This window comes from Aspergillus homomorphus (genome assembly GCF_003184865.1).
Source record: "Aspergillus homomorphus CBS 101889 unplaced genomic scaffold BO97scaffold_86, whole genome shotgun sequence".
In the NCBI taxonomy this organism is placed as follows: domain Eukaryota; kingdom Fungi; phylum Ascomycota; class Eurotiomycetes; order Eurotiales; family Aspergillaceae; genus Aspergillus; species Aspergillus homomorphus.
In genome coordinates, this window is record NW_020291972.1 from 1 (window position 1) to 23576 (window position 23576).

The 23576-nt window shown below is 52.2% G+C and overlaps 6 protein-coding genes and 6 non-coding genes across 12 annotated transcripts; 4 read left to right on the forward strand and 8 right to left on the reverse strand.

Moving 5' to 3' along the window:
- Positions 1 to 259: 259 nt before the first annotated feature.
- On the reverse strand, positions 260 to 2268 carry mfs56 (putative MFS multidrug transporter; the record flags this gene model as incomplete). Its single annotated transcript, XM_025700290.1, has 5 exons — positions 260 to 903; positions 964 to 1071; positions 1148 to 1530; positions 1755 to 2094; positions 2162 to 2268. Coding segments are annotated over 5 exons (1582 nt in total), but the record flags the coding sequence as incomplete, so codon positions are not given.
- Positions 2269 to 3435: 1167 nt separating this feature from the next.
- Positions 3436 to 3509, reverse strand: BO97DRAFT_t298. Its single transcript has one exon. It is a non-coding gene; the product is annotated as a tRNA-Ile (tRNA).
- Positions 3510 to 3651: 142 nt separating this feature from the next.
- Positions 3652 to 4467, reverse strand: BO97DRAFT_429899 (uncharacterized protein; the record flags this gene model as incomplete). Its single annotated transcript, XM_025697404.1, has 2 exons — positions 3652 to 4100; positions 4179 to 4467. The coding sequence occupies 2 exons, from the start codon at positions 4465 to 4467 to the stop codon at positions 3652 to 3654; spliced, it is 738 nt and encodes a 245-aa protein (XP_025545959.1).
- A 2001-nt stretch (positions 4468 to 6468) lies between these two features.
- On the reverse strand, positions 6469 to 6560 carry BO97DRAFT_t297. Its single transcript has one exon. It is a non-coding gene; the product is annotated as a tRNA-Pro (tRNA).
- A 1625-nt stretch (positions 6561 to 8185) lies between these two features.
- BO97DRAFT_419114 (uncharacterized protein) lies at positions 8186 to 9160 on the forward strand (the record flags this gene model as incomplete). Its single annotated transcript, XM_025696549.1, has 1 exon — positions 8186 to 9160. One exon carries the CDS (start codon positions 8186 to 8188, stop codon positions 9158 to 9160), a length of 975 nt encoding a protein of 324 aa, XP_025545960.1.
- An 849-nt stretch (positions 9161 to 10009) lies between these two features.
- On the forward strand, positions 10010 to 11127 carry BO97DRAFT_409417 (alpha/beta hydrolase). The gene has a single exon (XM_025696061.1). The coding sequence runs from the start codon at positions 10061 to 10063 to the stop codon at positions 10844 to 10846; it is 786 nt and encodes a 261-aa protein (XP_025545961.1). The 5' UTR covers positions 10010 to 10060; the 3' UTR covers positions 10847 to 11127.
- An 825-nt stretch (positions 11128 to 11952) lies between these two features.
- On the forward strand, positions 11953 to 12052 carry BO97DRAFT_t293. Its single transcript has one exon. It is a non-coding gene; the product is annotated as a tRNA-Ile (tRNA).
- A 186-nt stretch (positions 12053 to 12238) lies between these two features.
- On the reverse strand, positions 12239 to 15211 carry BO97DRAFT_474053 (FAD-dependent oxidoreductase). The gene is made up of 7 exons (XM_025700291.1): positions 14708 to 15211; positions 14366 to 14640; positions 13932 to 14302; positions 13764 to 13871; positions 13566 to 13664; positions 13124 to 13524; positions 12239 to 13060 (listed from the first exon to the last, which is right to left on the reverse strand). Exons 1-7 carry the CDS (start codon positions 15019 to 15021, stop codon positions 12274 to 12276), a joined length of 2355 nt encoding a protein of 784 aa, XP_025545962.1. The 5' UTR covers positions 15022 to 15211; the 3' UTR covers positions 12239 to 12273.
- Positions 15212 to 16336: 1125 nt separating this feature from the next.
- BO97DRAFT_t294 lies at positions 16337 to 16410 on the forward strand. Its single transcript has one exon. It is a non-coding gene; the product is annotated as a tRNA-Val (tRNA).
- A 364-nt stretch (positions 16411 to 16774) lies between these two features.
- BO97DRAFT_t296 lies at positions 16775 to 16848 on the reverse strand. The gene has a single exon. It is a non-coding gene; the product is annotated as a tRNA-Val (tRNA).
- A 1680-nt stretch (positions 16849 to 18528) lies between these two features.
- On the reverse strand, positions 18529 to 18600 carry BO97DRAFT_t295. Its single transcript has one exon. It is a non-coding gene; the product is annotated as a tRNA-Glu (tRNA).
- Positions 18601 to 19594: 994 nt separating this feature from the next.
- On the reverse strand, positions 19595 to 22861 carry BO97DRAFT_447301 (SLC26/SulP family anion transporter). Its single transcript, XM_025698759.1, has 4 exons — positions 22205 to 22861; positions 22005 to 22150; positions 21399 to 21942; positions 19595 to 21333 (listed from the first exon to the last, which is right to left on the reverse strand). Exons 1-4 carry the CDS (start codon positions 22503 to 22505, stop codon positions 19802 to 19804), a joined length of 2523 nt encoding a protein of 840 aa, XP_025545963.1. The 5' UTR covers positions 22506 to 22861; the 3' UTR covers positions 19595 to 19801.
- Between the last annotated feature and the right edge of the window lie 715 nt (positions 22862 to 23576).

The window sequence follows — 23576 nt, forward strand, 5'->3', positions numbered from 1 at the left end:
GAGGGGGAGAGGGGGAGAGAGTTACTGGGTTGGGATGGGGGCTGAGATAGGAACTAGGTTACTTCAATCAAGGGTTTGGTTTCGGGTTCGTGGGTGGTAGTTCTATATACGGATCGGTTCGCTAAGGTCTATTCTAATTCAAGGTCGAGGGCGGGATTGTCCGGGCTTGAGGTTGGCTTGCTGATGCGCTTGGAGGTCTTGATCTTGCCCTGTGTCACTCACACACGGACTGTTAGTTTCTGCATCAAATGCATCGCGCCTAGGAGCTCACCTTGGCTAAGGCCCACAGATACGGAACGTAGATCACTTCGCTTCGCGCCTCTGCGCCGGCGTCTCCGTCTCCGTCGCCCTGCACCTTGACCCAGACGTTCCCCATCAGTAACCCTGTCAGCAAGCTCACCCCCATGATGGGGAGGATCGCCACGAACGCCCACATGATCGCGTCCTTCCCGGCAGCTCGGACGGCCTCCTGGGCGGCGGCTGGTAGCCCGTTGAGTAAGGAGAGGGAGTCCTTGTCGTGCACGTTTAGCGTTGTGCTGCTGCCACTGCCGCCTCCCAAGCCCCGGATGGCCGCCGAGTTGCCGAACTTGTTGTTGAACACGCTCGTCATAATGGTTAGGCCGATGGTGCCGCCGAATGGAAGGGACACCTGCATCAGGGACATGGCGGGCGCGATCTTCTCGGGCCAGATGCCGGCTGTGTGTAGCGAGGAGGGCACCAGGCGCAGACCGATGCCCGCCCCGGTCACAACCATCATGCCGCTGAGGAGGCTGGTGTTGCGGGCGCTGACGGCGTAGGAGATCACTGCTAGACCGACGGTGCTGAGGATCGCGCCGAGGGTGAGAGGGTAGAATGTCTGTCGGGGGAGGATGTTGCACATGTAAATGGCGAGGTAGACGCCCCCTGGAGTGGACTGTTAGTGACTGTTGGTCAGACAGTACGAAGAGAGACGCTGTACAGTACCTCCTAGGCCCGGGATGTAGTAGAGAAGTTCGAGGCCAGACTTTGAGGCCGAGTACCCGGCCACAAGAATGTAGTAGATGCTGACGAAGTAGAAGATCGAGTACGAAGCTGTCACGGTCAGTGATCACCATCCCCCTCCCCTCCCCCCACCCCCCATAACCTGAGAAGTCGGTGTAGGACTCACCTGCCCCCGTTGCAAAGTTCAGTATCGCGAGCCAGATCGTATCTCTGCGTTCGAACAGACTATAAGGCAGCATCGCCACATGTCTGGGAAATACTCTCGCGCACAGTCGGCCTGGCTCGAGCAGATACTCGTAAAGGAAGAATACCACGAAGCAAACCGCACCCACGATCAATGGCGCCAGAACCTGCGGGGCCGACCACGAGTAGGTTGCACCTCCCCAGGTAGTTGCCAGGATAATGAGGCCCACCCCAAAGATAAAGAGAACCGATCCTCCAACGTCCACCGTCGCAAGAGCCGGAAGCACGGACGACCACCTCGAGCCCTTTTTGAACATAGACCCTTCAACCAGATCGTGCCGCAGCAACACGTAGATCAGGATATGGCTGAGTACAGCGATCTTTCACACGTCATCAGTAAACTCGCACTGTCCAGAGGGCAGAACCTTGCTCGGCTCACCGGAATCGGAATCACAAAGCAATATCTCCAGTTAGTCTATCCAGGTCAGCAGCTGGCCCACACATACGGACACTGTCGAGCTCACTTGAGTCAGATACCTAGACCACATGGATTAGCAAACCACCCCCACAGAAGCAAAGACAGAGCATACCCTCCAACAATAGGTCCCACAGCGTATCCGACTCCCCCGACAAGCGTGAACAACGACTTATTCCTTGCGTTCTCCTTCAACGACACCTTATCCGCCAGGATGATCATGATCAAGTTTCCCAACCCCGCGGATCCCGTGCCCTGCAACGCCCGGCCCAGCAGCAACATAGCCCACGTCTGCGCAGCCGCACACAGAACACTCCCGATGAGCATGAGAAAGAGCGCCAGCTGCAACACAAAGTGCCGGCCGAAGACATCGGCGAGCTGGCCAAAGATTGGAATGAAGGTCGTCGACGTCAGACTGAAGGCCGTTATGATCCAGTTCAACTCGTCGAATTGGTCTTTCAATTCCGAATCAGTGCCGGACGGGAAACAATATGGTAACAGGCTATATATGATCTAACCTACCGAAGTGCGATGCAATGACAGTCGTCGCAGTAGCAACGATAGTCAGATCCAGCGTGGACAGGATAAAAGGCAGAGAAAGACCGGCGATGAGTCTCAGCCGGTACATGCGCCGCTGGTACTTCTGTTGCTCGCAGATACTGCATTTCTCGGTGATTTCTGTGCCAGTTAGCTCTTTGACTGAGTCGGTGGTCGACCTCTGAGGTGAAAGTTCGACGTCTTGGTTGGCAGAAATAGGAGACTCGAGTTGATGCCATTCCGGGCGATGCGGACAGGCCTGCTTTGGTGGAGCTGGGACCAAGCCACGTCTCTTGTTGTAGACGTATCTGATGGCGGTGAGAATCATTTCAGCAGATATAGTAGTATGAGTTTTTGAGCGATGGCAAAAGGGACGGCTCTATACGCGGACGAGGAGGTATCATGGTGGGAGCAAGCACTTATATAGGTCGTGTCTGTGCTGACATGAAGCTGCCTGGGGTGAGTCCATTTTTCCCTCGACAATAATCCGTATTTCAGTCAATGTTGCGAGTGTATGATGAGGTTCGGGCCGATGACACTTGCTGGAAGAACAATCTTCGACGATTTCTAGAAAATCCCAATCGGGCAAGTGTCACGGACGGGGGCGCCGCGGGACGCCGTTTGATTCACCCGCATGGTTTGCCCGATCCGGGAAGGGTTGCGAAAGGCTTAATTTAACTCAGCCTCAGCCGCTTGGAGCCTCAACCTACAGGCAACCACAGCCTCATACCACCTTCGTACTTGAAATGCGAGAGATTTGCATTTGAGTTTTGTTGCAATGCAACCACTTTGCACAACAGGCATCAGCTTCTGAAAAGAAGTCCGGAGCACGGTTGACAGTATCCTCGAACGTCTATACAAGTGACCGAAATGAGACATACTTAATGTGAGTCGGGCGAATCCATTCCCAGCGATTAAGAAAAGACACTCAAAAGGCATTCTAGGACTAGGGCGTGCGCTTTGTTCTACAGAGACTGGACACCGGTGTAGGCGATTGTTCATCTGTTCATCCGCGTAGATGGGGCAGGCATAACACACAGAAAGCCAGCCCTTATCTTATCGCTATCGCTTTTCATGTTGATAGGATGACCTACCCAGGCAGAACGAACAGCATTGCAACGAGACGAACGACGAGTGAATTGCAAGACATATTCTGCATGAGGGCACTAGCTGGATTGTCCGCAGCCATCATTCCCTCAAAAATCTATTTCTACAACAATTCCTCCTGGTGAGGAGGAGGAGGAAAAAATGCAAAAAGATGGTCCCAGAGGGGCTCGAACCCTCGACTTTAACGTTATTAGCGTTACGCTCTAACCAACTGAGCTATGGGACCCGGTTGGTTGAATGTCATGACAGGCTGGAACATTATAAACTAGTAATTGCGTATGCAATGTTACGAGGCCATCGGAAACGTCTCGCATATAATAAATAAGCACGAGTACACGACTGATCCAAACCCCAATCTATCTTTCTCATTAGTCCGCGTACCACACGCTTCGGTGCTCCGAAGCAAACAATTCCAGCGTCCTCGGCGGCCTGCCGATCACCTCCTCCACGGTGGCATTCATGCGCGTCTCGAATCCCGTGGCGGCGGCTGTTTCCAGGTTGACGAGGAAGCGCGCATAATAGTCCGAGCAGCCCGCATGGACTAACGCTTGGTAGCGCTCCTCGCCCGACAGACAGACGTGCTTGACGGGTCGCCTGAGAGCCGCAGTGAGTTTGGACGCCACCTCATCGTACGTCAGCAGCTCCGGCCCCAAAACCCGATAATCACAGTTCGGGGACGCCGGGCTCGTCAGCGCGTGGAATGTCACCGCTGCGATATCGATCCCGCTGACGAAGGGGATCTTGCCCTCTCCGCATGCGGTATAATTTTTTCCCTGCTCTCGGATCAGGGTCGCCGGGCCTTCCTCGGCGAGATTCTCTGTAACCACAACGAAGATCATTAGAATAGATTATAGAATGTTAAAGGCGAGGGAGAGGACTGAACGGACCCATAAACCAACTCGGTCGCAGCACACAGTAATCGACCCCAGGTCGAGCAAGTGTTGCCATACTTGCCCCATGCCGGGTCGCGAAGGATCCGCCGAGCTGCCCGCCACGAGGACAAACCGACTGACTCGGTGGTCCTGCTGGGCGTAATCGATAAATGCATTCATCGGCACCCACGACTCGGCCACCAGCGGCTCCATCAGGTAAACGGCCGAGAAAGTCTCGCCGCCAGGAAAGTCATATTCGCACAGCGCCTTCCAGGTCGACGGGTCTAACCAGTCAAACTGGACCACGGGCATCCCGGCCGGGGCGTTGAAGAGAGCTTTCCGCGAGGCCAGCAAAAGGGAAGATTGGCATTCTGAAGGAATCGAGCGAGGCGTACGGATGTTTTGCCCGTACCACCCGTCAGCAGGATAGCCATGATGATTAATGGGAATGGAGTGTAGCGGATAGAGGAGGAAGAATAGTACTTATGCAGTGTCCTGTCAGGGTACCACCACCTAGTACGGGCCTAGGACCTCTGTTTGTAGGCATAAATACCCCTCGTTGCCAGGATGATCGAAGTGGAGTTTAGCGTTAATGCCGAATGAGACCCTTTGTCGAAACAAACTCCGTAATTAGATGATGCGTGAAGGATTCAGACGCCGGGGCCCGGGAGAGAATGTTCGTGACTGAATTGAAATTATCTGCATCGCTTTAGTTTCATCGACTCTGGTGCTGGGGTTACCGGGGGAGGGGAGGGGGTCCGTTCCCATCATGGAGAGAATCTCAACGATCGACTTCAGGGTCAAGGTCGGAGCTCCGTGCACATTATTTTCAATGAATTCTACCCATCGCTCGAGAAATTGACGGCGATGGTGAAACGCAGTCAAAATATCTCGTACCTTGCCTCGCCGGTCGATGTCAACCGCGCGCCACGACGCCCCCGGGGAAGAAAGAATGCCGCATTTTCAAACTGTGCTCTCATCACCTCGATGGGCCGGACGCAAGAATCGTGCTGCGGAGCACGATGCAAAAGGCGGACGTTTTATGTATAGGATGTCTCCGTTTCCGTTTTCTGAGCTTCACGACATCAATAGCTAGGCTTGCGCAAGGAGACACGACGAACACGCATGCTTGAATAGTGAATCCAAGAGTCAGACGACACATTGACCTGGCTCATCATCGGTGCTGGCTCAATTGGGTAAGTAGTTCCAGCATCTATGACTTGAACTTGGAATAATTACATCGATCCACTCGATGATCATGATCCACCGGCTGATTCTCCAAACAAGGAGCTCATGACTGCTGTATGGATGGCGGAAATGGGTATAAACACCTGCATTGTGGACAACATGGCGACGAGAGCTCTGGATGTGCGTGCGGTTGGATTCCATATCAGGACAGCTGAGATCTAGGAAAGTTTTGGCATGCATGATGTTCGGTGCCCAAATTGATGAATGGTTTCTTTGGGATTGTCGCTCTGGAGAGCCTTTTGTCTTTTCCGACGGCACCCCAAGTCAATAGCTATCATGATCGAAGGCACCCAGAAAAGACTATTGTCTGATCAGACAGCAGCGGGTGGGTATGATAGGATTGGATGTCTCGAAGTATGCGTCCCTGAGTCGGCAGATACACCAAAGAAATGATGTATCTTACGCCGAATGTATGATAAAAAATTTTGCAACTTGCATCAGGACAACACCGAAGCTGCCCTGCTGCGTGCCACTCGGTACCGATCGTGTCCCAAGTCGAACGAGGTTTGGTTCCTACTTCGATTGAAGCCGATAAGGTCTGTCAGGAGATCCACACATATGCCGTCAAGGTGGATTTGCAGCACCAGCATGAGATCCACATACACAATGTCCCTCATCCTCTTGCTGAGATTGTAACATGCTTACATTGTATCTGCAGAAAGACGAGCAATAGAGCGAGATAGCTAGCCGTATCATCCGATGGTTAGCAGTCGAGTCGGGAAGCGTGTACTTCACTTAGAGCTGTCTGAGATGGACAGCGACAAAGTGATATAACCTTGCAGCACTAATATGACCAACAGATGCAAGCTAGACTGAGGCGATTATCCTTGTCAACAGTACCCGCCTTCATATATCGCTCAATGGTGTTGTACATGCAAGGATAACAAGGACCTCAGTCGCTACGTATCTAGGATGAAACGAAAGCTAGTGATCAGGCAACGGCTGGTCAACGCCCGCTTATACAATATGCGATATTGGAGAATCAACAAGTGCAAACAGACAATTAGCCCCCCTCGCATGCTTTAAAAAAAGGCTCACAAGCGAGCAAAAGCAAAAAGGATAATCGGCCCGAGCCGCGGATCGAACGCGGGACCTCTCGCAGATATGCTTGGGTTTGGAATCCCTAAGCGAGAATCATACCACTAGACCACCCGGGCTGAATTGTTGAAGGTGACTCCTATTACGCACATATGAGGTAAGACATATTTGATTATAACTATGATCAAGCTTAACCATGTATTGGATGGAGGAATTTCCTGGGAACCAGGCCTCTGGAAGACTTCTCCCTTCGTTTCAGCTTACGATTGACCAGATTACGGAAGATAGCTGCCTTGTTGCCTAAAGTTTGAGGCTTCTGGTACATACATACATGCCACCGGGCTGGAAGCGGTCATGGTATTTATACATTTCGCCGGCTATAGGTGGACGGCACAGGTAATCAATCACCGATAGAATCCTAGTATTAAGGTTCGTGGTATCATAATGCTTGGCCCCATACCAGAAGAGCTAGGGCACTGCAGCTGTGTTGACAGCCACAAGCAGGCGGATGGCTAACTACACGTGCCAAGTTGGGACTGGCAATCCCTTTGTTAGCCTTCACCCCACGACAACCCCATCCACCAAGTCGATCGAGATGAGGACCCTTCGGTCTGACTTCCAAATCACAGCAATCATCTCCTGCTATCCTCATCTTGCTAAGAATAGCCTCCAATATATGGCTATCTACCCCGTCCACTACAGAACCCAAAATCAAGCGAAGGCCATAATAGCCCTAAGATGGCACCGCGCGGTATAAGCCATCCATTCGACTTTGGACTCCTAGACAGTAGGGACTTTTTATCCCCAGCAGTTTGATGCAACTTTATCATAATCGCTATAGATAAAAAAAAAAACTCAACCCTGACTACGGTCTCCATCGAAGCTTTCCCGATCACATAGAGAAAGAAATAGGGTTTGTCTACCGCCTAGTGAACAAGCTTCTAACCCTACCAAAGCACGCCCAACATTCCCTCCAGAGTGTTTTTCCAGCATGAGGGTAGTTCGAGCAGTTGCTATCTACTAAGTATCTTAACTAAGAAAAAACGTCACCAGCTCATACCGCACCCTAGAAATGACCACAATGCACATTGTCCCTCGTATGGGGGTACCCCTAAAGCAAAGCCCAAACTATGCATTGTTAGATCAGGCTATCGTTACAGGAACAATCGATGAAAGCCATTCACCAAAACCAATGTCAAATCTCCCATGAACAACTCATATGCCTAACCTCCAGCTTGAGGACAATACGGAGTCCATAGATAAATCCTCGAGACACTGCCCGCATATTCCCGTTACCAGAAACAGACCGTACCTCTCCACCCATGGACACGGAAGCTCTATCCCTCAAACATTGTGGATGATGACCAACAATGCCATTATAGAACCGGCATCTTTATAAGCATCCTCCCTTTGACATCCCCTCCAAATTCTTTGTTCAAACCCCTACACGGATTCTAACAAGGAAATCATTGTACAGTAATGACAAACTCAACAAGAAAGACTCATTTCCGAGCACGTAAACCCCCATCAGCATGTAGCAAATAATGCAGAAAGAAACTTCCCTTTCGCAGACTATAAGAAACGTCGATCATCTTGGGCATGCGCCCTCTGCAACTTATACTCATATAAACAAAACTGCATTATACTTATTCGCCTGACACAAACACCGAACCAGCTCTGACGACTGAGTTGCCACGGGAAATAGAAACGATCGACTTATACCACTGAGGAGAGTGGTATAATCATGGCGGCTCAGATACGATTCCATAATGGCGGGAATCGCAAACCCTACGTCCCCAACCCGCTGTTTCGAGGGCAGGCCGCCAAAAGAGGCGGGTGCGGGGGCGGTAGAAATGGTTCGGGCAACAACAACGACCGGGGCGGTGGTAGAGGCGGGTTCAATAATAATAACAACAGAGGAGAAGGTGGTGGTGGTGGTGGTCGCGGTGGTCGCGGTCATGACAATAACAAAGGTGGCGGTGGTCGAGGTGGATTCAACAACAACCACGATAAGAACAAAAACAGAAACAAAAATGACAAGAACGATAAGAACAATAAACGGCAGAGAAAAGGGAAATGGGGTCCCCCACTCCCCGACCCCAGCGAATTCGACCAGCGTACGGCCAAACCACCGGAGAATTGGGGCTTCGTCAGCAGTAAGGCCCCTGAGCCCGAGGATATTTTGATGGAGGATGCTCCTCCGCTGGAGTATTCGGATACCAGCATGGGAGGCCTGTCGGATGGCAGCGAGTCGGATACCTCGACGGCGAGCTCTTCGGATTCAGATACTCCGGGGAGAGGACATGCTGGTCCGGGTGCCTCGAAGAAAGGACGTTCTGGTTCGGGTCCTGCGAAGGGGGGACGTTCTGTTCCAGATACTTCAAAGGAGAAACAATCTGCTCCAAGGATTCCGACGAGGAAAGAACAACCTGTACCAGACACCTCGAAAGATGAACAATTCGAACCTATCTCATATACCACGACAAAGGAAGACCGCTCCAGCCCAGGTGCCCCAGAAGACGAACGCTCTTATTCAAGTGCCTCGGTCAGTGAAAACTCGGATTCAGATACGGATACCTCGGTCAGCGAAAACTCGAGTTCAGCTACAGATGTCTCAATAGGTGAATCCTCCGACTCAGATACGGACGCCTCGTTCAGCGAGCCCTCGGGGTCAGAAGACTCCATGAGGAGTCAATCGGACGCGGATCTGGACGGATGATGACTAGGTTGGAGTTTTGGGGCGCTTTTCATCACTCTTTCTGTGGGTGTATGCATTTTATAGATGCATTGCTTGAACTACCGGCTGAGGCCTTGTTACTTTTTTTTTGGCGTTTTGCTTGTCGTGGACTCGGATGCCTTTCTATTATAATAGGGATTGGGTCTTTTTGAATATAGAGCTCATATATATCCAGCGTCTTTTTCTTGTTCTTTTGTCTTTCCTCGATCTTAGAAGTAAGAACTGGGTAGCAGGAGTAGTTCAAATGCTGCTGTGTAGAAGGCAAGCATCAAGCCAGTTATCCGTTCATATAGCCGCTGTCGAAGCTAGTGCGCATTCAGATATATACAAACAACAATTTAGAGGCTGGATAAACCTGCTATCATGTTAGACTACTACCCCCGCTTGTGCGCCTAATCGATCCCGCAGGGCGCCCGGGCGCTGACCTCACCTCATTGGATGGCTTTTTACTATAGCTATAGTTCCAAAAACAAAAAGGAAGACAACCAAGATACTGCACCTAACGAACCTAGTCGATGGTTTTGGCCAACCCAACCAGTGTGTTTGACCAATTGCAACTCAACCCAGCAGGTAGGCCCACGCCAATACATCTAGAATACAGACTAATTTCAGAGTTCCCGGAGTATTGGACCAGCCCCAGTAATGTGGGACTGCGTGTTACGCCAACCAGTCTATGATCTATGCGTGCAACCGATGTAGCCAGGTAGAGCTTACGGTTTAGTGCTTACGGGGCCGCACCATCAGACCAGCATCTTACCTCAATGTACCCGTACTTAAGAAGCAACTTCCATGCTCACCAGCCCTGAGTCTTTTCTCATCACCCAGCTTACACCTAACATAAAACCACCTACATCCATCTACCCACGTACCCACCAAGAAACCATGGCTACCAACGCAACCACATACCCAGTCATCGTGCTCATCCACGGCAGCTGGCACTTCCCATCGCACTACTCAACCTTCACGACGCAGCTCCGCGAGCGGGGACACGAAGTCCACGCCCCGCGGCTCCCGACGATGAACGGCGCACGACCGCCGACGGCCGACCTCGAGACGGACAGTGATTTCATCCGCGCGTACGTGGAGGGCCTCGTCAGCGCCGGCCGCGAGGTGATCGTGCTCATGCACTCCTACGGCGGGCAGGTAGGCACCAACGCCCTCGCGGGGCTGGGGCGGCCCACGCGGCAGGCCCAGGGCCTGGCCGGCGGGGTCGTGCATTTGGTGTATATCAACGCGTTCGCGGTGGTCGAAGGCACGTCGATGGCGGACGTGGTCGAGGCGCACGGCAACAGCGATCTGATGCCGCTGGCCTTCGACTTCGCCAAGGACCAGACGGTCATGAGCCGCGACTTTAAGAAGCTGATCGTCGGGCCCGGCAGGCCCGACGACGAGACCGACGCCTACATCGCCGCGTTCCGGCCCCACAATGGCAAGGCCTGGTATGATAAGATCCAGCACTGCGCGTGGCGTGAGGTGCCCCGGATCACGTATATCCAGACGACGTTGGATATGAATGTGCCGATTCACTACCAGAAGAAGATGGTCGAGACGCTAGAGAAGGAGGGGAAACAAGTGACTGCTTGCGAGCTGGAGACTGGCCATTGTCCTACCTTCACAATGCCGGAGGAGGTCGCGAAGATTGTGCATGAGTTGGCGGTTGAGAATTGAGCGCTCAGCTGGTTGGTTGGGTTGGTTGGATGTTTGGGGATTGGGCTCGTTGGGGTTGGTCTGGCGGTATATATGGTACATCGATCGGGACATGCGTTAGTTATCCTGGCGAAAGTGAAAGCGACCAACTGCCCCGCAGCTGAATGTTGGGACCTGCATGTAACTGAACCCATGCTACTTCGGTAGCCACATTCAACAATTGGCTAATTCCCCAGTCCTAGTTCTGTGGTTACTTTGCGGCGTGTACAACTCACATTAGCGCTTACTATGATATGGCCGGTCGGACGACGGCCTGTGACCGGGGCCACCCGCCCCAAAGCACCCACCCATGGCAGTGATGGCACCGGCATGCTTGGGGCTTTTTCTAGTATGCTGGGCAGAAGCGGGCCGCGACTGCCCACCTGGCGCGGCGCATGCGGAAGCCGAGAACGAATCCCAATGTAAAGTGGCATATCATAGTAGTCTTTCTGCTCTGGTTGTCCGCGTGTAGAGTCTGACATGTGCCCAGATCTTTTTGCTGTTCTAGCGACCGTTGGGGCTGCAGTTAAGCGACAACCAGCTGGTGAATGGGAGTTCGTGCGCGCCATGGCAGAGTTCTATTGCACGGAGCCGGAGTGTTTCGTGCGAAGAGGAGTATCCTCGCCATTGATGGGTGGGATGGAGGAGGATTCCAGTCGGAGGAGTACTGTGCGTATAGGAGACATATTGAACTGAAACCTGCAACTGCATCATGATATCCGAAGGACGATGGTCGAGAAGTGCTGTGGTGGAACCGATGGGAGAGAAATTGATCAATGAGGATGATACCTGGCAGTCACTTGGTATGCAACCTCCCGTGCGTCCTCAGTAACCCACACAAGCAACTGAGTTATAGCACCATACCAATATCACATCCCTATACAGAAAGGGCTGCTTAGAACTAAGAAACAAGCAAATGTCGAATCTGATCAGATGTCAAATGGAAGCACTATCTAACACAAAAGCGACCCATGGTTCAAGAACCGTCAATTACGTAAAGAAGTAATGACGACTTCATGACTGAGCTCTATATGATTCAAGCCTGACGCAGCGCTAGTAACAACTGAGCCTGGATGGTCGAGTTGGCAGTCCTCGTGGCCAAGTTGGTTAAGGCTTCACGCTTATAATACGAAGACATGTACATGTATCGTATCGTGACGATCGGCGGTTCGAGCCCGCCCGGGGACATTCTTTTTTAAATTCCACTGCTAAAATGGCGATACTTGCTTGAACTTGTCCTCCATTTCGATCTGTTTGATCAGGTCTTGAATCCTTTCTTTTCTTTTTGTTTCGCAAATTGGAAAAACGTGAGAGGTACCGATTGATACAGAATGCGTCGATGTAGATCGCGATGCGCGATAATCAAGTCTTTTTGCTAGCTTATGATTCCTTCTTCCCTACTACAGTACTTACTCCTTAGGCGAGCTACCCCCGTTTTGCATACGCACCGCCAACCGCTCCAGCATCTCCTCCCTCCATCCCCAGCCAAGAACAAAGGTAGCACCGGGTCCCAGAGCGAACGTCGAAGCGACGCACGCTCCAATGGCCTTCCACCAGGGAAACGAACCCTCAGACCCTGATTGTCGCCGCTGCTTCAACCCCCGGAACCTCAACGCCAGCCAAATATACCCACTAGCCATGGAGATCACCTGGTCGTACTGCAAGAAGCGGGCGATACCCTGCGCGAACGAGGTGACGGGCGTAAAGTGGTCTGTTACACCAGGGAAGAAGATATTAGCCAGGGAGGTGCCCCGAGGCTTCGTGAGACGCGCATACATGAAGGTGAGACCGGACACGAGGGCGAGGGTGCGATAGAAGACCCAGATGGTGCGGAAATTCCGTCTCAGCTTCTTGAGCTTGACTTGGGGGTCGGCCGGGGGAGGGGCTGGGAAGAGGCGCTTTGCGACGATGGCGATAGGGATTTGCACGAGAGGCACCGTGACGGGGAACAGTTGCCAGAGAGCGTTGTACCAGCGGCGGGTCTCGACGGTCCCGGGAAAGAAATTGGCGTACGTGGTGAGGTGGTAGCTACTAAGCAGCGAGAACAGCAATGAGCCCGTGGTGGACGGGTCGATGGTGCGGTTGTGGCCGGGAAGGATGCGGCTGAGGGGTGCAGTGATGTATTGTGCTGCGTAGTAGATAGGGGCTATCATGCCGATTCCACGAAGTTGGAAGGCGATCCCGGCGGTTATGGCTCTATAGAGATTTGAGTTTGGGGGCTGGATCAGAAGGGATGGGTGGACGATGGACGATGCTTACAGTAGGACTCTGTACCAGGATTCTGAGCTGCGGAGGCTTTCAAGGAGCCAGATGCCGTATATCGGACTCAGGTCAGTCATGAACGAGAGCACCTGGAGCCGAGTTTGCGGGTCACTTCCACTGATAGACGGTAAAAAGCAGAGGATCATGGGACGGAAGAGATTGTCCAGGAACGGAACGTGGTAGACCGGCTTTGTCAAGTCAATGGCCTCGCCATTGCGTGCCATCCATACTCCTTGCTTGATTTGCGCGAAAAGGAATGGCAGGGCCTGGTTGATCACGGCTCCCATGGTTGCGCCAGCAGAAGCGTAACAGCCCACCAATGGAGCAGTCCAGAGGGCTCGTTTCCAGGCCTTATCTGCCGGCGCGTGGGGATAGCTGTCGGTGTACGGCATGGTGCACTGCAATGACCTTGCCGGCGAGGCTCGCAGTCGAGCTTGACACCTCCAGCTATATTCGCTGAGTTGATGTCAAAAAGGTAGCGGCCCATGTAGGGAAGTACCCAGAACGCAATGAACTTATACTTTGGGGACGCCAGAGCCTCGACACGGGTCAGATCGCGCGCTGCGGAATATATGGTCGGTAGGCGAACAAGTTACGTTGTCTCCCAGGTCTTCAGGCAGCGGTGAATATCGTCGACAGAAATTTTCTCCTCAGACGAGTGTCGGACCAGAGTGGCAAGGCTATTGGCAAGAGACGAGGCGCTCTCTATGGCACTCATCCCACCTTGGCCCAGGTTAGGTGTCATCTGTGCAACCCAGAGAAGTCAGCGACCATTATACGACTTGGTGCTCTCGGCTCCTCATACCTTGTAGATTGAATCCCCAATACACACGAAGCGGTCAATGCACCAGTGCTTAAAGAGGGCCTCTTCTATCGGGACCATAGTTCGTGACACCGATCTCTGGAGCAACGCTGAGAACGGTACGGAGTCCGTAACCGGCTTGTCCAGGTAGGCCGCGACGTGCTTCTCGAGGTCGTCCTGGCTGTAACGAGGTGTTTCGTTGCCGGTGTAGATTTGATCCATCTTGGTGAAGAAGTACCAATAAGCTCGCCCATTCTTGCTTGAGATGACCAGTAGTGAATAGTTCTCGGCATATGTGCGATGCAGCATCCCTGGCTCCAATCCCGGGGGTGGCGCCGAGATGCCAAACACACAGTTATATTCGGATTTCATTCCTGCGCTCGATGGATGCCAGAATCAGTGGACGGACCGGCAACGCAGGTAACCAGGGCACATACTTGTTCTCTCCTCCGCTGCCTCACTGATGAGTCCACGAGTTTCCATGTAATCCCACATCCGATGCCGGATAGTACTCCTGACACCATCTGCACCCACGACCAGGTCTCCCTCAAAATTGGAGACATCCCCACAGTGGACAAAAACTTTCTCGGGCTGGTGCTCCACCTCCGTCACTCTCTTGTTGAGGTAAACCCAATTTTGTGCGGACCCTAGATGCTCGTATAGAATCGCGAGGACCTCTTGGCGATCGAGAATTGTTCCGGGGTAGCCATGCCTAGGTTCTGTCAGATGGAGAAGCGACCGCAGCATAAATTGGAGGTGAACTGAAGAGAGTGGCCTACCTTTCTTGGAGGAGGCGTAGATCAACCGACTCGGTGTTTCGCTTGCCGCTATCGGACCAAATGCGCGCCTGTCGAAGCGGCTCCACGAGGTTCCAGATGTCATCAAAGACGCCGATCTGATCGAAGATGCGACTCCCGTTCGAGCTGATACCAATAGAGGCACCGACCTGAGGCGCAATATCACCATGGGACTCCAAAACAACAAATTCAATGTTATTCCGGAGGAGGCAGTGGGCGAGTGTGAGGCCGGCGATGGAACCACCCACAATGACCACGCGAAAGTTGTTTGACTTGGGTTGAAAGGTCCACATCATGCTAGGTAACCAGTCACCTGGTGAGGAGTAGTGATCTGGTCTCAAGCAGTCGTGAGAGGGGAAGAAAATGACAAGATATTAAATACTACTCCAATGATTTAGGGGCTCCACTTCGAGCAGCGGCGGTATTTTCTTCGTTTCGCGACGATCGCGAGGGCATGGGCACATGAAGCTTTTGTCGGTAGAAGTGAGCACTTTCACTTGGAGAGACAGGCAAGCTGAATTAGGCCGATAGATGTCCGCTCGACTCCGCACGCTAGATAGGAGGTAAGAAGTTGTCCGCAAATAGCATCATCCTGATAATTCCCTCCCGCAGGCGTTGCGTGATTGCCGCCCATCCAACAACAAAGTGTCAGCCATGCGCCCCTTTCACGAACCCGATCTATCGTATTATCGCAGATTAAACGAAACCAAGATCTCCCAGGCCCGCCATGTGAGCCAGTCGCCTTACGACAGGATATTACCATGCGATAGGATAGTGGATTGGGTTTATAATCAAATCAGTTCCAGTCATGACGAGACATTGATACGGCAGAGTCGGATCGGGCCAGACCAGCAGACACATTAATGAAAGGCGTTGTTGTTCACAGGCCTCCTGTTCTTCGGACCATGTGGCGAAGAAATTAATCCGCAGGAGTTACGCTTGGACGGTCTGCTGTCCGCATACACGATAGTAGTTCGCAACCCGTTGGGAATTATTGGGCCTTTCCACATATCCATCCATGCACGCACTCACTCACTCATGCATGTCAGACAAGATCAGTTTTCAGCCGTTGTTGTCGGAAGACGGGTGTGAAAATGAACTAGGCTAGGGCCTCCTGAACTTAGGAAACACAGCCATCAGCACTAACTCTCCCAGGCTCCACCCTAACGACATGCGGCTTTGGCGCTGGTAATAGAATGAAGCGCAGCTGGCCAGCTCGCCTACAAGGCTTAAGCCCGGTCTAGGCTGTCCTTGGCATACAGCTCGTGGAATGAGGCCGAGATTTAGGGCTCGTCTCGGGTTGGTCTTTGATCTGACATCTACAGCAGTTTTATCATTTTTCCACGAGTTATCTGGTTGGTTAGAGATTCTGGAGGTCCAGTAAGGACGATGAGAAATATCATTGGGTTTTTCAGTGCAAGCCGGATGGTTAGATAGTGTGGAAGGGGTTCTCGTGGCGTGCACGTTGATATGTATGGCGCCTAGGGGTCAGGGCTCTTGATCGTGGAGCGTTGCCGGCAGTTGGAACCGGAAGGTTGAATATCCATGGTTGGTGAGCTTGGGTGTAATATTTGCTGATATTGGCGAGTATGCTGAAACAAAGCATCAATTGGCCGGATGGTGTAGTTGGTTATCACGTATCGTTAACACCGATAAGGTCCTGGGATCGAGCCCCAGTCTGGTCATTTCTTTTTGCTCCTCCTGCCTGTACCCCTACAGGCCGGAGATACACACACACAGTACCCTCAGGAGTGGTATTCTGAGTATATGCGTCCGAATCACTATCGAGCAGAGCATGGATCTGACATCCATTGTCCGAGGCGGCAGCCCCGCCATTGCTGTGTTGCGGATGCACTCGTTTTACTGCCCTAAGCGGCGTATTTGTCCCCACGGCTTGCTTGGAACATCACGGCTATTGCGGCTGCCCACAGCAAAAGTGATCATTGGCTAATGACAAGTAGCATTACTGGTCCTAGGAATTCTAGAAGCAAAAACATTGTCCCAACACCATCAGCGATGGTGATCATGCGCGTATGACAGCAAAAAGGATGACCAGACTGGGGCTCGATCCCAGGACCTTATCGGTGTTAACGATACGTGATAACCAACTACACCATCCGGCCGCCTTGTTGTTGCTCTATTCAACATAATGCTCTCTATTCAAAAACAAAAGCTCTGGTCCTTGCCCTAGGTGAATCTACAAGATGCTGTTTCATATAGCCGTTTTCATTTCGCTCTCGGCTTTGTTTCACTATGGCATTCCTCGGTTCATTGTTCTCACATCCTCGTTAGGCATCTTCAAATTCCCCCTCTATACATACATGCAGCCGTTAACTCTCCACGTCACCGTTGCTCGTGCGGACCTCGAACCATGGATGGATATATTTTACGCTCAGCTTCCGATGGAGTGATGGCGGAAAAGTCGCGGTCTGTTCTATCACGGCACCATGGCGCCTTCCCGTCACCGCGATACTTGCACCATGGTATTATTGGCACCTCGATCCACGATGTCCGCACTTTGTTGCATCGGGGGCGTCTTGTACCCCAGTCTAGCGTAGCACGTCCGACGGCTCCATCAAGGCTCTGCGAGGCGATTCGCGAGAGGGAGGAGATAAATGAGGGTGTCGCAATATGCCCGTCGTACTTCACCCTGCGACCGTTGTCTTCAACCACAATCTCTGCAGCGGGCCTTGATATCCAATGGCATCCTCGTCGATAGACTAAAAAAAAGTGCCGGTCGTCGTCGATTGGAAAGTCTTTCCCCAAAAGCGAGATTCAGAGCCCGACGCCGACAACAAGGGCTCGACCAGGCAGAAAGGGGGAGGTGGACAATGGGAGCAGCTTCAAGGTGTCGCCTTCTCGAGCATTGGGTCTGACCGGAGGGCGCCACCGAGCCATCGCAAGCGATCTGAAGCGATGAGGAGGGATGCTACACTCCTGCAATAAAGATATCCATTGTACCAAAGCGCCACGATTAGGTCCTACGGCGCACAAGGATAACAAGATCAAAAGTCACATCTTGAAAATGAGTTCCTCATTTCGTCTTGATTGTCACTGGAAACAGCATCGCTCCCACCCATCGCATATGGTGCCCATCAGCGGTCTAAGATTGCTCCATCATTAGCCGGCAGACAAAGCCGCGCCAGAAGGGAAAACATTCCCAATGTGGACTGATCATTATATTAGGAAAAATAAACGTGGAGCTCCCATCTTCAATACAAGTCCTGGTTATACACCATACTCGTTCAACCACGAGAGCAAGCAAAACCGGAGACCTGCCTCTGGATCCATATCATATTGTTCAGCCAGTACTTCCAATTGCTTCCGTGAAAGAATCCTCCGAGAATGCATCCTCAAAAGACAAGTTAGCGGACAAATATGACTTTTTCCTTGGAACCCGAAGGGCTTAAACGCCGGTCGTTAACACTCGGATCGCCGCGAGAGCCTGGAACCAATGTTCCCATTTGGTCTTGTTCTATCGGCTACTAGTAGCAGATTCAATTTCTCAGGGCCGGCAGCATGATTACTTGAATTGTAAGCCTTGAAGCGGAAGCTGCATGTCACGCGCGATAAGCACAGCGTTAGTACTTACGACGCTCGAGAGCCCTGCTGGGATGTAAGCCAAGGTCAATACATTCCATCTTGCTCTTCGATCTCGGGCGTATTATCCTCGAGACCTGAGTTCAATGCTGACCCGGGATACATCCAGATGAACTTGTTAACAGCGGATGATATTACCCACCTACCATACCAGTCCATGGTCCTATGTAGTCGCAAAAAGAAACGAAAAAAAGATTTGATACCTCCGATGCGGGGAATCGAACCCCGAGCTGCCGTGTGAAAGACGGCGATGTTAGCCGTTACACCACATCGGAAGAAGTGTCTAAATTATAGAATTTATAATATCATCAGCGCTGAATAAGTTGCTTAGCTACCTCTCGAGGCTATCTGAGGGTTTCGCACAGTGGACCGAGAGTGTGAGTGCCCCGCCAACCGTGACCATAAAGCCTGTTATCTCGCTCATGGCGCTCTAGGCATGAAGCAAAATCGACTGGGTGTCGGACGTATATACTGCTAAAGAGGAGTGCGAGTCGGTGAGGCCGTTAGTGTAAATCGACCCAGAGACGTTGGGGATTCTGCGGCGGATGAAGAAGTATGCTTCACCTGGACCTTAAATGGGTAGGCAGCACCGGGTGCTCTGCTCTCTGGGAAGTAGACGTCTGTACCTAGGCGGCTTTCCGGCAACGAGAGTCGGCAACGAATGAGATGCTCGGTCCGCGGGTGCTGGAACTGCTCTGTTCCGAATATTCGGGGTGTTGTCGTTGGGCATGCGAGGTTTAAGGCGTGGTAGTCTTGGGAGGCCGGCTTGCTGCTACCACTGGTGAGAGCTCTGCGAGGCATCATTAGAGGCCACCGGTGTTGGAATCAGACATAGTGCTGGAAAGGTCGGTCTTACGAGGAGGATAACAGGTGATGGGGGGTGATGATGCTATTATAAAGGTTGAGGTAACAGAGGAGCAGAAATCGGAAGACTTGTGACTAGACAGAGGTATAAAGGTAAATGGAAGTGTTTCTGAGGCTGGCCGAAGTGAGCAAGGAAAAGGGAGTGTGGACTAATGTATAAGTTGACGTGATGGAAGATTGTCCCCCGTCTAAGATCGCGTAACCATGGGCCCAGGATTACCTCAGTAGCTGGATTCATAACTATGCGAAGATTGAGTCGAGATTGGGGGAAAGTATAAATTCTCAAGAGTACAGCATGTGAGACGGCTTACGGTTGCTTATATCGAGTCCACTCCCGAGCATTCACTCTCATCAACGGATGTAGTCATTTTGCCAATAATGTGCAATTAATTCATGTTCCTCCACCCTCAATTAGTTCATCTATAAAAAATCCAAGAGACATCGGGGGGTATAGCTTTCAAAGAAACCGAAAGAGTATTCACAAAATCCGTTATGTCCAAACAATCGCTTATTTTAGTCAAATGACATCATGTGGATTAGAAAATAGCAACAACAAAATCATCGAATATGTTCGTATCAGAGCTCCATCCAGGGAGCTTGCCTGAGGGTGCTTCACTCGAACTCTTCGGACGGTGCATTGGCCAGAGCACTCTCGAGCGCACTGGTCAAGTCAATGTGGAAGAATGGCCGGTTGATGCCCTGCACCACAGCCACCTTTCGCCGGTTCCGGTAGGCTTTGCTATCTTTCAGGTCGTGATGCAATTTGTCATCGGGAACGCTGCTAATGTCCGAAGCCTCCTCAACGCCTTGCGTTTCGCGCTCTGACGTGTGTCCCTCGTGCTTGAGGCCATCCTCGACGTCATGCCTGTGAACGGCATGCTGGGCGTGCTGGGCATGTTCGTTGTTGAGCAATTCGGCATGAGCGGCAGCGGACGACCGGCCTTCGATCTCGGCCACACTGAAGATCGGCTTCCAGCGGTGGAACCCGTTGTCGGAGTTGGGGGTCGGGAAGCCGAAACCTGCGGCCGCCAGCGCCCGCTTGGTCCACCGGTTGTTGATATGAGCGAAATGCCACTGCACAGCGCGAGGGGCCGCATAGAGGTCCAGTTGGTTGCGCACGTCGATCAAGTTCTGGATGGATGTCACATCCACATTGTTAACGGACGAGAAATCGAGAACGATGGCACGGAGCAGAGGTCGTTGCGAGCGCTGATCTTCCTGGGGGGTGTTCTTGCGAGGGCCCGGTTCGTTCCATGGCCGATCGCCTCGCTGATCGTAGGAGAACGGGGTCGTGCGTCGCGTCTCCCGGAAAATGGTCTGGACCAAGTAGTCGGTGTAGTGGTTGGCGTTCGGGTAGTTGAATCCTTCGGAGAACCGGTAAATGAAGATACCGGGGTACGGCTGTTCCAACTCCACATCGGGGTTGGAGCCGTCGGCGTGGTTGAGCGGAAGGAAGATCGAGCGGCGAGAACCGTCCTCGTCACTGCCGGGAGAGTTGGAGTTGTTGCCCGACCCATACTTGCCATCGCCCTGCACAAGGTGGTCGCCAATGACCGAGTGGATGGTGACGCGGCCGAGAAACTGGCCACGGGCTTTGGCGACACGGAACAGAAGCACTGCCACAGAGACACAAATGGTGCAGTAGATACCATCCTCAATAGACGAGAAAACAGTGACAAAGACACCGATGAAGAAGATCAGCGCATCGATCGGTGAGACGCGCCAGAATTGGTAGACGGTGTTGGGAGGGGTGATCAAGTCTCCAACAGCATGAATGATGACACCGGAGAGGGCGGCCTGTGGAATGTAGAAGAAGACGGCGGTCAGGGCATAGATCGCAAGCAGCACGACGACAGCCGTGATAACACCGGCCAACGGAGTCCGGACACCAGCCTTCGACTTGATGGCAGTGCGAGAGAAGGATCCAGTAGCAGGGTAAGCACCGAGGAAGGGCCCGAGCAAGTTCGAGACACCGATAGCGACGAGTTCCTGGGATGGGTCGATAGTGTAGTTATTAACGCGACCAAAGGACTTCGAAATGGCGATGTGTTCGATGAGAAGGACGATAACGCAGGCGGGGAGTTGGCTGGCGAAGACTGAAATAACCTCAGCATCAACGCGGGGAACACGGGCATCTTTGAAGCCTGTCGCGATGAGAAGCAAGGTTAGCTTTCGCGGTTCATGTCGGGAGCCAGGAAAAAGAACATACCCCGTGGAACTTTGCCGATGACATTGAACATAGGATCATCCTTGCGGTGTAGGTTGACAGCTGCACTAATCATCGTGTAGAACAGAATAACAAAGACCGTACGCAAGGTCGAGGCGAAGAACCAGACCTTAGCCTTCCGAGGGTACTTGCGAGCAAGGTAGTTGCAGCCCGAGCGGATCATGTACAGCATGGCCAGGGAGGTCACTCCCAGAGCAGCGTCGATGCCAGCGGAAGGCAGGTGTTTGAGCGAGTTGATGATGATCATATAGGTTGCATCGCGAGTGGAGAAAGATGCGGATTCGCCGAGCAGGTTCTTGACCTGACCAGAGGCGATGTTGAGAGCCGAACCAGTCATGAAAGCAGAGATGGCGGGCAATGGGATGAAATCCACAATAAATCCAAGGCGAAGCAACCCCATAGCACAGACAATAGCACCGCAGAGAATAGCCAAGCACGAGGCAACGACGTGCCCCGGAACATCTGGAAGCTTCTCCTCGGCATCGAGAACGATAGTTCCAACCAAAGTAGACATAACAGCGACAGGCTAGACGAAGAAGAACGTTAGTAAGATCTCTTTTAAGTCGACCGCGACGCAGAGAAACATACACCGATGGTGATATCTTTGGACGTCGCGAAGAACCAGTAGAGGAGGACACCCATGAAAGACGAATAGAGTCCATACTGAACAGGTACTTCAGCCAGTTTGGCGTAGGCCATTCCTTGGGGAATGACAACAGCGCCCACAGTGATACCTGAACATTCCGATTAGACCCATCTCAAAGCATGCATTCTGATGAGGAACTCACCAGCGACCAAATCACCCAAGAACCATTGTGTATTGTACCTCGTGATCCACGAGAGGAAGGGGAATAATCTGTAAAAGTACCGAGCTACATCATCCCAGCTAGGGGTGATTTCCTTGAACCATTCAGCTGTGGTCGGCTCCTGCTCAAGATAGGAATAGGTGTCGATAGTGCCGTAGGAAAAGGTCGATTCGCCTCTGGTAACCGGATCGGCTTGGGCGCCCAGGGGATCCCGGTAGGGCGTCTTGATCCCCAGACCCTTGGCCAGCCCATGACCGACTTTGGTTGTGAAGTCTTTCGACATGATCGGTGTGGTCGACTCGGGTGGCGATACCGGCGAGCTTGATAGAGTAGGGCTAAAAAGTGCCCGGAACCACTAGATCACTCGGTTCTGTTGGGGGCGCGGTAGATGGAACACTTGCACAGAAGATAAAACCGAGGGGGGAGAGGGTCCGATGTATATAAACTGGGAAAACACACAATGTCTCCAGGGATATTAATCCAAATCCCAAAGCAGACCTGGGGAGGGAGATAATATAGTCGTAGTAGTAGTGGAGGCGGGAACAATGTGGGCTTAAAATGGGGATCGGAAAGCCAAGAAACGATGTCGTGATCGCAAGCTCCAAACGCGAAATATCAAAACTGCCCGCCTGAAGCGTCCAGGCTCGGGATCCAATCCAGACAATTGATGAACAAGACAAAGCTAACAATTAAACTAAATCCAAGGGCCGAGGATGACATCCAGGTCCTAGAGCACACTAATAGGCCTGAATCTGCTTCCCAAGAAATCACAGATATTGAATGGTGTGGCTTGGGTGGCGCACGATTGGTAATTGGGAAGATGCAACAACCACCGGAATCGGGAAGGCCGCGCGGGCTGTACACGGAGAATGAGTAGCAGCAAGGCTGGGTATCTATAAAGCCGGAAAAAAGTAAAAAAAAAAAAAAGGAGAGATGCGACTGTTTTATGTGGATAGCTTCGTCACAGAGTAGCGGGTGACACACGACTTCGTCGCCCGTGGGAGTTGATGCAAGCCGATCATCATTACTAGCACAGGCCCCAGAGAGGCAACCGGGCAGGGGGGAGGAGGGGAAACACTAGGATACACGACGGTTGGCGATGGACAAATTAGCATCGACCAGCGAGGAAAGCATTCATCAGCAATTCTAAACACATGGAACACGCAGACCATGGAGGCAGCTGATCCACCCGATAATCGCCAAGGGCAAAGGTAGGCCAACAGCGAGAGGCGCGCCGTCTAGAAGTTGATGCAGGCCCCGAGGAGATCCTTCATTAGACCTGCATGCGTGATGAAAAAGGACCAGGAGGGATAAGCTTGTCAGGAAACCCAGCTGGCCTAAGAGAACCGTTTCG

What these genes read in the sequence shown, in the direction of transcription:
- BO97DRAFT_474053 (XM_025700291.1), bottom strand. Translation starts at nt 15,021, where the DNA reads ATGATGTGGACCTTTCAACCCAAGTCAAACAACTTTCGCGTGGTCATT. An exon ending in GGCAGCGGAGGAGAGAACAA is followed by an intron (nt 14,303 to 14,365) that starts GTATGTGCCCTG and finishes CATCGAGCGCAG; the next exon opens with GAATGAAATCCGAATATAAC. An exon ending in TTGGGGATTCAATCTACAAG is followed by an intron (nt 13,872 to 13,931) that starts GTATGAGGAGCC and finishes TGGGTTGCACAG; the next exon opens with ATGACACCTAACCTGGGCCA.
- BO97DRAFT_447301 (XM_025698759.1), bottom strand. Translation starts at nt 22,505, where the DNA reads ATGTCGAAAGACTTCACAACCAAAGTCGGTCATGGGCTGGCCAAGGGT. An exon ending in CTTGGGTGATTTGGTCGCTG is followed by an intron (nt 22,151 to 22,204) that starts GTGAGTTCCTCA and finishes CGGAATGTTCAG; the next exon opens with GTATCACTGTGGGCGCTGTT. An exon ending in CCAAAGATATCACCATCGGT is followed by an intron (nt 21,943 to 22,004) that starts GTATGTTTCTCT and finishes TTCTTCGTCTAG; the next exon opens with CCTGTCGCTGTTATGTCTAC.
- BO97DRAFT_409417 (XM_025696061.1), top strand. Translation starts at nt 10,061, where the DNA reads ATGGCTACCAACGCAACCACATACCCAGTCATCGTGCTCATCCACGGC.